Source organism: Danio rerio, chromosome 5 (genome assembly GCF_049306965.1).
Source record: "Danio rerio strain Tuebingen ecotype United States chromosome 5, GRCz12tu, whole genome shotgun sequence".
In the NCBI taxonomy this organism is placed as follows: Eukaryota; Metazoa; Chordata; class Actinopteri; order Cypriniformes; family Danionidae; genus Danio; species Danio rerio.
The window spans coordinates 59,100,752-59,115,072 of record NC_133180.1 but is presented as its reverse complement, the minus strand read 5'-3'; the positions used below and the strand labels follow the sequence as shown (position 1 = coordinate 59,115,072).

The 14,321-nt window shown below is 42.4% G+C and overlaps 1 protein-coding gene across 1 annotated transcript; it reads right to left on the bottom strand.

The window, feature by feature from the left end:
- Window positions 1–1,266: 1,266 nt before the first annotated feature.
- Window positions 1,267–10,513, bottom strand: LOC141385705 (uncharacterized; the record flags this gene model as incomplete). The annotated part of the gene is made up of 2 exons (XM_073951748.1): window positions 1,267–1,440; window positions 9,386–10,513. Coding segments are annotated over 2 exons (1,302 nt in total), but the record flags the coding sequence as incomplete, so codon positions are not given.
- Between the last annotated feature and the right edge of the window lie 3,808 nt (window positions 10,514–14,321).

Below are 14,321 nucleotides of genomic sequence, written 5' to 3'. Positions count from 1 at the left end.
GGCTTCTGAATATAACGAGACCGTGGCGGTGGATCTGCACGAGTTAAAACCAAGTATATGGTACCTTCACATCATCGACCACTTCACACGTTTCAGCGCCGGAAGTATTGTTAAAACAAAGAAGTCTTCTGAAATTGTCAACTCCTTCATTCACACTTGGATAAGTGTTCATGGCGCACCCCAAAAACTGTACAGTGACAATTGCGGAGAATTCAACAACCAAGAAATCAGAGACATGGCTGAAAACTTTAACATCGAGATAAGAACAACAGCTGGATACAGTCCTTGGAGCAACAGACTACTAGAGAGACATAACCAAACACTCACCGAGATCATCCTGAAGGTCAAACGAGAAAACGGATGTGACTGGCACACTGCTCTTGACTGGGCCCTCATGGCCAAGAACAGTATGTTGAATGTTCATGGCTACAGTCCACACCAATTAGTCTTTGGACAGAATCCTAACCTTCCTTCTGTTTTAGTTGATAAATTACCTGCTTTAGAGGGTACCACTGTAAGCGCTAAAGTAGGGGAACACATTTCTGCTCTACACGCTTCTAGAAAAGCATTCACTGAAGCAGAGTCTTCTGAACATATAAGAAGGGCACTACGTAAGCAGCTTAGGCCCACAGATGACATGTATGTGACAGGTGACAAGGTATTCTACAAAAGGGCAGACTGTCCAGAGTGGAAGGGACCAGGGGTGGTTATTGGTCAAGATGGAGCTGTTGTTTTTATAAGACATGGTGGGACTCTTGTAAGAGTACATCAATCCAGGCTCTGTAAGGCAAATACACAGAATCAGGAATCTCAAGATAAGCTAAATGAACAAGCTAACAGTCAGAAAGTAACCAAAAAGGGTAGCTTAAACAGTGTAGCAGATAGCTCAGATAGTGAAGTCACAGACAGTGACCAAGAAAACATCAGTGACAGGGAATTGTGTACAGGAGAGTGGCTTATCCTAGAATAACACCAGCTGAATCGGATCATGTTGTGTGTGGTGATCCTGTCTCTTTTACTGATGTAAAGCTAAAAACAGGACAGACCATAACATTTAACAAACAGAATAGTGATGATTACATAGAGCCAAAGTTTTAGGCAGAGCAGGCAAAGCCTCTGGAAAATATAAAAACTGGTTTAATCTGCAACATATTAAACATGATGGGAGTGATGGGCAAAAGGAGTCAGTGGATATGTCAGGTGTGGACAATCTTCACATTGAATCAACCGATAGAGAGGGCTGATGTGCTTATTACGAAAGATATTTCATTTGATGCTGCTAAACAGGCGGAAATATTTAATTGGTACAAAAACAATGTTTTTGAGGAAGTTGAGGATGCAGGTCAAAAGCGTGTATCTACCAGATGGGTCTGTAGTCTTAAAGAAACTCAGAACGGGATTGTGCCCAAAGCTAGACTCGTAGCCAGAGGTTTTGAAGAGCTTAACATTCATGAGTTGCAGAAAGATTCTCCAACCTGTGCTTCTGATTCTCTTAGGCTATTATTAGCTGTAATCTGTCAAAGTGACAAGTGGCAAGTCCATTCTATGGACATCAAATCTGCTTTCTTGCAGGGTATGCAGCTGTCCAGAGAAATCTATGTCCGCCCCCCTCCTGAAGTAGGAAAGGAAAATGTTTTGTGGAAACTAAACAAGTGTGTTTCTGGCCTTGATGTTAATACAATGATGCAGATGCATCATTGTATTGGTACAACAAAGTGAAAGAAATCATGTTAAGTACAGGTAGTAAAATGTCTAAAGTAGATCCAGCAGTATTCTACTGGTTGTATGAACAGTGTAAGGTTACTGGAGTACTCGCATGACATGTAGATGATTTTCTTTGGGCAGGCTCACAGAACTTCTCAACTAATGTAATACCCATACTAAAGTCAGCATTACATGTTGGACGTGAGGAGCATGAACATTTCTGCTATGTAGGAATGTACTTTGTTACTATTAATGGTGTAGTTCATGTACATCAACATAGTTACATTGAAAACCTACAGCCCATTCAGCTGCAAGCAGCACGTGCAGTGCAGAGGGACACCTCCCTTAATGAAACTGAAAGAGAGCAGCTTAGGTCAAAAATAGGACAAATACTGTGGGTTGCAAAACAAACCAGACCAGACATTATGTTTGATGTAAGCAGTTTAGCATCAAATATAAAGCATGCTACAGTTCAGTCTATTCATGACACAAACAAGGTCATTAGAAAGCTTAAATCTGAAAAGGTGAGTCTCAAGTTTCAACATTTAGGAAACAGTGATGCTCTGAACTTTGTTGTTTTTAGTGATGCTTCCCTTGTGATTTTCCCTGATGGTGGCACACAAGGGGGTACACTGATCGGTCTCATGGGAGAAGGAGGGAAGTTTTCTCCTTTCTGTTGGCAATCTAAGAAAATTAGACGTGTAGTGAGGAGTACACTGGCGGGGGAAACGCTGGCCCTGTCAGATGGAATAGATAATGCCATTTTTCTGACTACTCTATTTTCTGAACTTACCACTGGAAATGCTGAACTGAATACACCGCCGTTGATCTGTGTAACAGACAATCTTTCTTTGTTTGATGCCCTTAAGTCAACAAAACAGGTCTCTGAAAAACGTCTTAGACTGGAAATAAGCAGCATAAAGGAGCTTATGCAGAGTAAAAAGATCAAGAAGGTACTTTGGTCAGACACAAAAACTCAACTTGCGGACTGTCTTACAAAAAAAGGGGCGTCAGCCCTTATGTTATTGAAAGTACTCAGTAAAGGATTATGGTGCTATTGAAAGCACCAAGTTAAGGACTGAGGACACTTAAAAAAAGAAAAAAAAAGAAGGGTGAATGTGTTCATTCAAAACTTTCATTTAAATATAATACTTTGTTTCTTTTAATATGGTAACTGTAATATTTTTTTTGGTGTATTTTGTTTTTTTTTTTGTTTAAAGTATAGGGAGATTGTTAACATGTTGTTATCTCTCTACTTTGTTGACCTCTAAGAAGGTTATCCGGGTTACAAATGAGAGAGCGCGCAGGGGCGGGGTTGATGAGGGGAAAAGTTCAGTTGAAGATGTCTCGTGTGTGTGTGCAAGGAGGGAATGAACAAAATAAAGTGTGCTTACTAAATAAACGTCGTGTTTATTCAACTTTACATTAATTCCATATTTTCGTGGAGTGAGAACTGTCATGAGTCTTGTCTTTCGTCTGCTTGTTCTGCTATTTCTTGTTCTGTGTTTCAGGAGGAGCGCATGGACCTGTCAAACGTGCCCAGTGAGTACCTCGACCTGAAGAGAGTGTTCAGTAAGTCTCGAGCTGCTTCTCTGCCTGCTCATCGTCCCTATGACTGTGCAATAGACTTATTGCCAGGTACGTCTCCGCAAGTTATAAGTCAAGTTATACTCTCTTTCTATTCCTGAGAGGGAGGCCATGGAGAAATATATTTCTGATTCTCTAGCGGCCTAGATCATACGACCATCTTCTTCACCGGCGGGGGCGGTGTTCTTTTTCGTGAAAAAGAAGGATGGGTCTCTTAGACCTTGCATAGATTATCGAGGGCTGAACAACATCATGGTGAAGAATACATATCCTTTGCCGTTGATGTCTTTAGCATTCAAGCGTCTGCAAGGGGCTTCTTTTTTCACGAAATTGGATCTTCGCAACGCATATCATTTGGTTCGCATGAAGCATGGCCATGAGCGGAAAACTATGTTTATTACCCCCAGGGGGCATTTTGAATATTGTGTTCTTTCTTTTGGGCTTTCTAATGCTTCTGCGGTTTTCCAAGCACTCGTAAATGACGTGTTGCGAGACATGATAGATCAGTTTATCTATGTCTACCTGGATGACATTCTGATTTTTTCTCGTTCTCTCCAGGAACATGTGCAGCACGTCAGGCGAGTGCTTCAGCGGCTGCTAGAGAATGGGCTTTTTGTCAAGGCGGAGAAATGCGTGTTCCATGCATAATCTGTTCCCTTTCTAGGACACATTGTGTCAGTCGAGGGGGTGCGCATGGATCCAGAGAAGGTTCAGGCTGTGGTAAATTGGCCAATTCCAGAGTCTCGGAAGGCCCTGCAGAGATTTCTGGGCTTCGCTAATTTTTACCGGCGTTTTATTTGCAATTTCAGCCAGCTCGCCGCCCCTCTGACGTCCTTAACCTCCGCCAAGACTCCCTTCAGGTGGTCGAGTGCAGCACAGGTTGCATTCACTAAACTAAAAGGCCACTTTGTTTCATCCCCCATTCTGGTGACACCTGATCCCTCCCGGCAGTTTGTAGTGGAGGTTGACGCGTCAGAGGTGGGGGTGGGCGCTATCCTGTCCCAGCACGCAGCCTCGGATGACAGAATTCATCCGTGCGCGTTTTTCTCAAACCAATTATTTCCCGCAGAACGAAATTACGACATTGGTAATAGAGAGTTGTTGGCTGTCGAACTCGCTTTGGAGTGGCGTCATTGGTTGGAGGGCTCAGGGGTTCTCTTTATCATTTGGACTGATCATAAGAACCTTGAATACATCAGGTCCGCCAAACGACTTAACTCCAGGCAGGCTCGGTGGGCATTATTTTTCAGACGTTCCGACTTTATTATCTCTTATCGGCCGGGATCTAAAAACATCAAACCCAACGCGTTATCCCATCTTTTTGATTCTTTCGAGCGCAATGCGCCTCTTGAGCCCATCGTTCCCCAGAGGATTTGTATTTCTGCAGTGACATGGGAGATAGAAAGCAGGGTCCGCACAGCCCTGGATGGGGTATTGCCCCAGGTCGGATGCCTACCAAGTCGTTTGTTTGTGCCGGAGGAGATTCAGTCTGACGTCATTCGGTGGAGACATTCCTCCAAAGTGGCTTGTCATCCTGGGGTGAGTCGTACCTTATTTTTGGTTAAACAGCAATTTTGATGGCCAGCTATGGCACGGGACATACGTGAGTTTGTTTTGGCCTGTTCTGTTTGTGCTGCTTCTAAGACTTCTAATCGCCCTCTTGCTGGACTCCTTCAGCCGTTGTCAGTGCCTTCGAGACCCTGGTCGCACATTTCGCTAGATTTTGTCACAGGACTCCCGCCATCTGGTGGCAACACGGCTGTTTTGACCGTTGTGGACCGGTTCTCGAAGGCTACTCATTTCATTCCTCTGCCTGAATTACCCTCATCCAGAAAGATGGTGGATGCTGTCATCAATCACGTCTTTCGCATTCATGGCCTCCAGACGGATGTGGTTTCTGACAGGGGGGCCTCAGATCGTCTCTAAATTTTGGAGAGAACTCTGTCATTTACTGCGGGCGAATGCAAGTCTTTCTTCTGGTTTCCATCCTCAGAGTAACAGACAAACAGAGAAGGCCAACCAAGATCTTGAGCGCATGTTACGTTGTTTGGTTTCCCAAAATCCCTCCTTTTGGAGTCAGCAGCTCCCATGGGTGGAGTACGCACACAATTCATTACCAGTGTTGGCTACGGCCCTCTCTCCGTTTCAGTGTAGTCTAGGTTACCAGCCACCAGCTTTTCCCAGTCTGGAATCCGAAATCGCGGTCCCCTCCGCCCACGCCTTTGTCCAGAGGTGTCGACGCACTTGGAGCAGGGCCAGACAGACCCCCCTCCAAGTGGGTGCGCGCACCATGGCTAAAGCCGATTGCCACTGGTCAAAGCCTCCCGTTTACGTCGTCGGTCAGAAAGTGTGGCTTACAACTAAGAATATTACATTTGCGTTCCGTATGTAATAAACTTGCACCTAAATTTATTGGCCCATTTACTGTCAACAAGAACATTAGTCTGGTGGCAGTCCGTCTTAAACTTCCTCCAGCATACAGGAGAATACATCCCGTGTTTCAAGTTTCCAAATTAAAGCCTGTTTTTCATACGGCCATTAACCCGCCCACACTGGTTCTGTGTCAGTTCGTTACACTCACTCATGTGTGTGTGCTGTCTGTGCTCAGGCCCCTGAGGAGAATATCTGGATCCGGTTTTCCTGTTCTGTTCCTGCCCTGTGTTCTGCATCCCTCTAGCCTGGCACTTTTTTGGTTTATTTGACAGAGACTAATAAACATTGTCACTTGCACTTGGATCCTCTCTGACCCTTATTTGAATGTAACAGCTGGATCTAATCTCTCTATATTAGTTAAAGATGATATTTCATTCATCTTGTTGTCTTTATTATTGTCTTGTTGTCTTTATCTAACAACATATTCCCTAACTTTAGTCTTTTACATCAGCTTATGTAGTACTTGAGTTTACTGTATGTAATACTTGAGTTTATGTTATACTTGAGCTTATGTTAAACATGAGCTTATATTATACTTGAGCAAATGCTATACTTTGAATAATGAAAAGTTGCACTTTTACTTACTGAAATAAGGGCATAATCAATTACATGGCCTGCAATTTTCCAGCCTACTTTTCTCAACAGACTTATCCCCCCCATATATATATATATATATATATATATATATATATATATATATATATATATATATATATATATATATATATATATATATATATATTTGAAGTCAGAATTTTCAGCCCCCCTGAATTATCCGCCCCCCTGTGTATTTTTTTCCCCCATTTTCTGTTTAACGGAGAGAATTTTTTTTTTAACACATTTTTAATCATAATAGTTTTAATACCTCATTTCTAATAGCTGATTTATTTTATCTTTGCCATGATGACAGCACATAATATTTGATTAGATATTCTTCAAGAAACTTCTAAAGGGGATCTATCTATCTATCTATCTATCTATCTATCTATCTATCTATCTATCTATCTATCTATCTATCTATCTATCTATCTATCTATCTATCTATCTATCTATCTATCTTAAAGGGGATAATAATAATGACCTTAACATGGTGTTTAAATAATCAAAAACTGCTTTTATTTTAGCCAAAATAAAAAAAAATATGACTTTCTCCAAAAAAAAAATATTATCATACTGAATTCAGTATTCATACTGAAAATGTTTGGAAATATTTAAAAAAGAATATATATATATATATATATAGTAACAGAAATTATCTCATTTTATGAATATTAATAATCAACAATAACGGTTTATTCTTAATTATTAATATTCCGGCTTAAGCTTCAGTCAATTTGGTCAAACAAACATATGATTGTATATGATCCTGCCCGCGCAACCGAGCGGATTTTCAGAATTTAAATATTAATTATCAACAATAACGAATTATTATTAATCATTAATATTCTGGATTAATTTATGGTTAACTTGACCAAGCAAACACAAGCAGAGGCGCCGCTGTTTCGAGCGGACACGGTAATGATCTATTCATTTAGAAAAAGGGAATTTTATTGCTACTTCTTGTGAAGTAGATTAATCATTTATAAGTCTTAATCAACTTATAACAGCTAGGCAGGGGAATCTGTATTTCAGTGACATTTTCTCGTGAGGCAAACAATACAACTCATTTGATTATAATGGAATTTATTGACTAGTCAGACAGATAACGAACAAAACGCACAAACATACATTAAACATAGAGCAAAGGTAAACCACGTGGAGATATCGGGTCTATAGAACGTGTAACAACAAAGAGAAATAGTAAAGCGAGGAAATAGAGATTTCAGATAATAGAGTGACAAAACTTTCAGTTCCACACGCACCATTAAGGATCACCAAGATTATGAAAAACACCTTTTTGATAAAAGGGGCACAGCTTATTCGCATAACTAAAAATACCTGGACTTTCATGTCTGGAGGTCTCTCTCTTTATGCGGGTCTCTTCCTGATGAAACTCCTTTGATGTCCTTCTTGATGGGTTGAGTTTGTAATACAGTTCAGACGAACACAATTGCAAACTTTAAACTGAGTTTACTTTGCCGGAAAATAAGGAAAGTGTGGCGGGAAAAGTCCATGCGGCTTAGAAAGACCGCTGGCCCTCCAAAAGGGCCACCTTTTGGTGATGTTCTTTGTTCGGAATACTCTGCAGGATGTTGTCACGTGACAACCCATTCAGCATTCTGACCAATGATTTCAGTGGAAAGTTTGTGCGCGAATCCTTCCTTTGTCTCGAGGCTGCTCGTATGCAAATTTGAGTGTCCGCCCAAAGCATGCTGACAGGCATTTACTACAGGGATTTAAAGAATAAAGCAATGCGAGTTATGATCTTGCTCTATGCATTGTGTTGTAAAATGTCAGCAGAAACCCATCGGTACCAAACATGGGGGGTTTAAAAGTACATCAACATAATTTTTCCCATCCTCACATTATTTATGCTTTAAAAAGGCCTAAAGGGACCACACGTACAGGTTATATGAGGGGTTATACAGGTAAGAAAAGTCAGAAATGAGATACAAAGTTTGCAAACATTTTAGTTCTGTGCTGGTCCCTGGTTTCTCAGTCGATTTTTCTTTAGACTAGTGTCCTTTGGGTGTGGGGGAGTTGAGTTTGTGTGTAAGAAAGGAATGTCTTAGAAGATCAAGGCATATCTGTCCAGTCCCTCTTGATTACGTAAGTCTGTCGGGTGTATCCGGACTTGTAGAGCCAGGAGTCGTAAACCGTCCTGTCGACTGAACCCAGACTGTTTTCATGGAATGTTGACGGAGTGTTTACCTCCAGTTAAAAATATATATATATATATATATTTTATATATTTATATATTTTATATATTTAATTTATAGTTAAAATATATATATTTTAACATATAAAAATATATGTTAAAAAAAAAAAAAAAAAAAAAAATATATATATATATATATATATATATATATATATATATATATATAAAATATATATATATATTAGTGCTGTCAATTGATAAAAAAAAATTTAACTAATTAATCGCACCTTTTTAAAAAATGAATCGCGATTAATCGCATTTAAAATACTGAAACTTGTCATTTTGGCTATTCAAATGTAAAATTTATGTAAACGCAAGAAATTTAAAATATAATTGTTATATAATTGTAAAAATAGAATTTTTGTTTAACTTGTAACACAGATTTCTTCATGTAAACAACATACCCACAATAAACCATTACGATCCTGGCTTGACACCCGTATTTATTAAAGAAATTAAAACACAGGCATGTTAATGACATTTAAATTTCAAAAAAATCAATGCCAATAAAGAAAACATTGATTTCCATGTTGGATTCTAAGTGGACTGCAAAAAAAAGCCAAAATACAGGAATTGCAGATATGGAAAATGAAAAATTATAATAATAAACTATAGAATACAAACTGTTGCACTCATTGTAAAGTTTTATTGCTGAGTTGAGAACATTAGTTATAGAGTAGAAACAATTTTGCTTAATCCTCCTTTACATTCATCCAGTTGCTAAGACTAGGAGTATCCCGCAAGTGCACAGTAGGCTTGGGTGGTATCCGTCCCAAATAATGGAAAGGACCACCAGGGAGGGGCGGGAGGGATGACCCTGCAGAAAACACAAGGCAGGGGACCCCAAGAGAGCCAGCTGGAGAGGCAACTGGACAGGAGCCAGCAGGACTGGAGGCAGCTGGACAGGAGCCGGCGGGACTGGAGGCAGCTGTGCTGGAGCCGGAAGGACTGGAGGCAGCTAGGCTGGAGCCGGCGGGACTGAAGGCAGCTGGGCTGGAGCCGGCGGGACTGGAGGCAGCTGGGCTGGAGCCGGCGGGACTGGAGGCAGCTGGGCTGGAGCCGGCGGGACTGGAGGCAGCTGGGCTGGAGCCGGCAGGACTGGAGGCAGCTGGGCTGAAGCCGGCGGGACAGGAGGCAGGTGGGCTGGAGCCGGCAGGACTGGAGGCAGCTGGGCTGAAGCCGGCGGGACAGGAGGCAGGTGGGCTGGAGCCGGCGGGACAGGAGGCAGCTGGGCTGGAGCCGGCGGGACAGGAGGCAGCTGGGCTGGAGCCGGCAGGACAGGAGGCAGCTGGGCTGGAGCTGGCGAGACAGGAGGCAGCTGGGCTGGAGCCGGCGGGACAGGAGGCAGCTGGACTGGAGCCGGCAGAGCAAGGAGCCCGAGCGAGGTTGGCAGAGCAAAGAGCCGGGCTGGAACCGGGAGGGCATGGAGCCGGACTGGGGCTTGCAAGGCAAGACGTCTCGATGGCGTTGGTAATGCCAGGAGCCTGGGTGGGGCAGGCAGGGCGAGGAGCCTGGGTGGCGCCGGTAAAGCCAGGAGCCGGACTGGAACTGGGATTGTACTGTGCTCCTGGGCTGGAGCCGACACTGGCGGGCGCTCTGGGGCTGGAGCCGACACTGGCGGGCGCTCTGGGGCTGGAGCCGACACTGGCGGGCGCTCTGGGGCTGAAGCCGACACTGGCGGGCGCTCTGGGGCTGAAGTCGACACTGGCGGCGCTCTGGGGCTGGAGCCAACACTGGCGGGTGCTCTGGGGCTGGAGCCGATACTGGCGGGCGCTCTGGGGCTGGAGCCGACACTGGCGGGCGCTCTGGGGCTGGAGCCGACACTGGCGGGCGCTCTGGGGCTGGAGCCGACACTGGGGGGCGCTCTTGGGCTGGAGCCGACACTGGCGGGTGCTCTTGGGCTGGAGCCGACACTGGCGGGTGCTCTGGGGCTGGAGCCGACACTGGCGGGCGCTCTGGGGCTGGAGCCATCAATGGAGGGCGCTCTGGGGCTGGAGCCGACACTGGTGGACTTTCTATGGCATGAGCAGTCCTGTCCCTACGCCTCCTCCGTCTGGTGGTTTGAGAAGGGAGAGCATAGTTAACTGGAGCTGGAGCCGACACTGGCGGGCATTGTGGGACTGGAACAGACACTGGGGTTCCACACAGCTCTAGCAGGCTCTCCAGGGGCTCAGAAAAAGGTGATCTTCGGTGAATTGCGGATTCAAGTGCAGATTTATTTACAGTGCATAACATAAAACAAGGTGTTCAAAGTACAAATAAACCACAAAATCAGAAAACTAAAACAGAGACAAGGCTTAGGAAACAAAACTCGAAAAACTAGACTAAGTAAAAATACAAAAACAGGATCAGGAACAACTAACTATGAATACAAGACTTACTGTGGAACTGGGAACAAGTGAGACATGGAAGACAAGAAAGACAAACGATGCGATGACAAACAAAGGTGGAATGGTTGAATATATTGTCCAGATAATCAATGGTAACACAGAACAGATGAGATGACAGGTCAGTGTAGGTGTTCCGGTGTATGCGCATGGTATGTATGAGAATGCAGTTCTTTTCCTGGGACGCTGTAGTGCCTACAAAGTCCTAGTGCACCACAGCGCCCTCAGGTGGTCACTGACAGATGTGACAGTAGCAGTTTTTCAACACAAAATGTAAACGTTTTTGCATGTGCTAAAAATCTGTAATTTTGCACCACTAGGCAAGGCAAGGCAAGGCAAGGCAAGTTTATTTATATAGCACATTTCATACACAATGGCAATTCAAAGTGCTTTACATAAACAAGAATTAAAGAAACAAGTAAAATAAAAATAAAAACAAATAATAAAAATGCGTAAAAACAAAACAAAACAAAACATAAAAACAGGTAAAATGTGATATAAAAGAATGAAGAAGAAGAGAAAAACATGATAGTGCAATCTGTCGGACGCAGCACAGTGCTCATTCAGTAAAGGCACAGCTAAACAGATGTGTTTTCAGTCTTGATTTGAATGTGCCTAATGTTGGAGCACATCTGATCATTTCTGGAAGCTAATTCCAGCAGCGAGGGGCATAGTGGCTGAAAGCCGATTTACCCTGCTTTGACTGAACTCTTGGGACTTCTAGTTTATATGATCCTAATGATCTGAGTGATCTGTTAGGTTTGTATTGAGTGAGCATATCTGTGATGTATTTAGGTCCTAGGCCATTTAGTGATTTATAGACCAGTAATAATACTTTAAAATCTATTCTGAATGTAACTGGCAGCCAGTGTAAAGACCTGAGGACAGGTGTGATGTGCTCTGATTTTCTGGTTCTGGTTAGAATTCTGGCTGCAGCGTTCTGGATGAGCTGCAACTGTCTGACTGTCTTTTTAGGAAGACCAGTGAGGAGTCCATTACAGTAATCCACCCTGCTGCTGATAAAAGCATGAACAAGTTTTTCTAAATCTTCACTAGAAACAAAGCATCTGATTCTTGCTATGTTTTTGAGATGATAGTATGCTGATTTACTGACTGCTTTGACATGACTGTTAAAACTCAGATGTGACTCAAGAGTCACACCAAGATTCTTGACCTTATTTTTTGTCGTTTGACCTTTAGTGCCAAGGTAAGCAAGGTAAGGTTTACCTTGAGAACCTCATCTCTGTTCCCAAACGCAATGACTTCAGTTTTCTCTTTGTTTAACTGAAGAAAGTTTTGGCACATCCAATTGCTCATTTCATCAATGCATTGGCAGAGGGTGTCAATGGGGCTGTAGTCATTAGGCACTAAGGCTAGGTAGATCTGAGTGTCATCAGCATAGCTGTGGTAGGAGATTTGGTTCTTTCTTATTATTTGGCTTAGAGGGAGCATGTAAAGGTTGAACAGTAGAGGTGCCAGAATCGAGCCTTGTGGGACTCCACATGTCATGGGTGTCCACCTCGACCTATGGTCACCTATACTGACATGGTAACCTCTCCCTTCAAGGTAAGATCTAAACCATTTGAGGACCGTGCCAGACAGCCCAACCCAGTTTTCCAGCCTATCCAGAAGTATGCTGTGATCGACAGTGTCAAATGCAGCACTGAGATCCAACAATACCAGCACTGTTATTTTACCTGAATCTGTATTTAGGCGTATATCATTGATTATATTTATAAGAGCGCTCTCTGTACTGTGATGTGCTCTGAACCCCGATTGAAAATTGTCTAAACACCCCCTGAAGTTTAAGAACTTGTTAACCTGGTTAAAAACAACTTTTTCAATGATTTTGCCAATGAAAGGGAGATTTGAGATTGGCCTGTAATTGCTCAATAGGGTGTTATCCAGGTTGCTCTTCTTCAAGAGGGGTTTAACAACTGCAGTTTTAAGTGAGGTTGGAAAAATCCCTGAGAGAAGTGAAGCATTTACCACTTTTAGAAGATCCATTTCTAAACAGGTAAACACCGTTTTGAAGAATGATGTGGGGAGCGTGTCAAGACTGCAGGTTGATGTTTTCATAACTTGCACAATTTCTTCTAAGATTTTGCAGTTAATTGCCATGAAATCAGACATAATGTTTGACTTCTCAAGTTGTGGTTGAGCTTGTTTGATATCGACACAACTTGACTGATTGGATGAGCTGATTGCCTTTCTGATATTATTGATCTTATCAGTGAAGAAATGAGCAAACTCATTACATTTGCTTTCAGAGAGGAGCTCACTTGGAATCCGACTGGGGGGGTTTGTGAGTCTCTCTATCGTTGCAAAGAGTGTACGAGCATTATTTAAGTTGCTGTTTATAAGGCTTGAAAAGAAAGTCTGTCTAGCAGTGTTTAGTTCCATATTAAAGGCATGAAGACTGTCTTTATAGATATAATAATGGACTACTAGTTTCGTCTTTCTCCACATACGCTCAGCTTTTCTGCACTGTCTTTTCATCATTTGTACTCTAGGTGACCTTGTCCAAGATCCCTTTTGCCTGCCAGTCATCTTCTTGACTTTAACAGGAGCGATGTCATTTATGACATTCTCAATTTTAGAATTGAACAAATCAAGGAGAGCATCAACAGAGTCTGCAGATATACTTGGTGCTAGCGATATGGCCTTCATAAACTGCTCACTGGTGTTCTCATTTATGCATCTCTTTCTGACAGAGACAGATCTGTCTTTAATAGCTGGAGTGATCAATATATCAAAAAAGATACAGAAATGATCAGATAGTGCCACATCCTTAACAACAGTCGATGAAATGTGTAAACCCTTAGTTATAAGTAGATCAAGAGTGTGTCCACGATTGTGTGTGGGTCCTTGAACATGCTGAGTCAGATCAAAAGTGTTAAAAACAGTCATCAGTTCTTTTACAGCATTGATTTCTGGATTATCAATGTGAATATTAAAATCCCCAGCAATACTAAAATAATCAAATTCAGAGGTTACAATTGATAACAGCTCTGTAAAATCCTCAATAAAAGCTGGAGAATATTTTGGAGGTCTGTAGATAATGATCAGTAAGATGCGTGGAGCACCTTTTAGTGCTATACTCAGATATTCAAAAGACAAATAGTCACCAAATGACACTTGTTTACATTCATACACATCTTTAAACAGGGCAGCGATGCCTCCACCTCTCCTATTAGCTCTGCAAACACTCAAAAAGTCAAAGTTTAAAGGAGCTGCTTCATTCAGAACTGCTGCGCTACAACTGTCATCTAGCCAAGTTTCATTTAAAAGCATAAAATCAAGGCAATTTGTGTTGATAAAATCATTGACTAAAAGAGACTTATTGTTGAGTGATCTGATGTTTAAAAGCGCTAACTTAACAGTTTTAGCT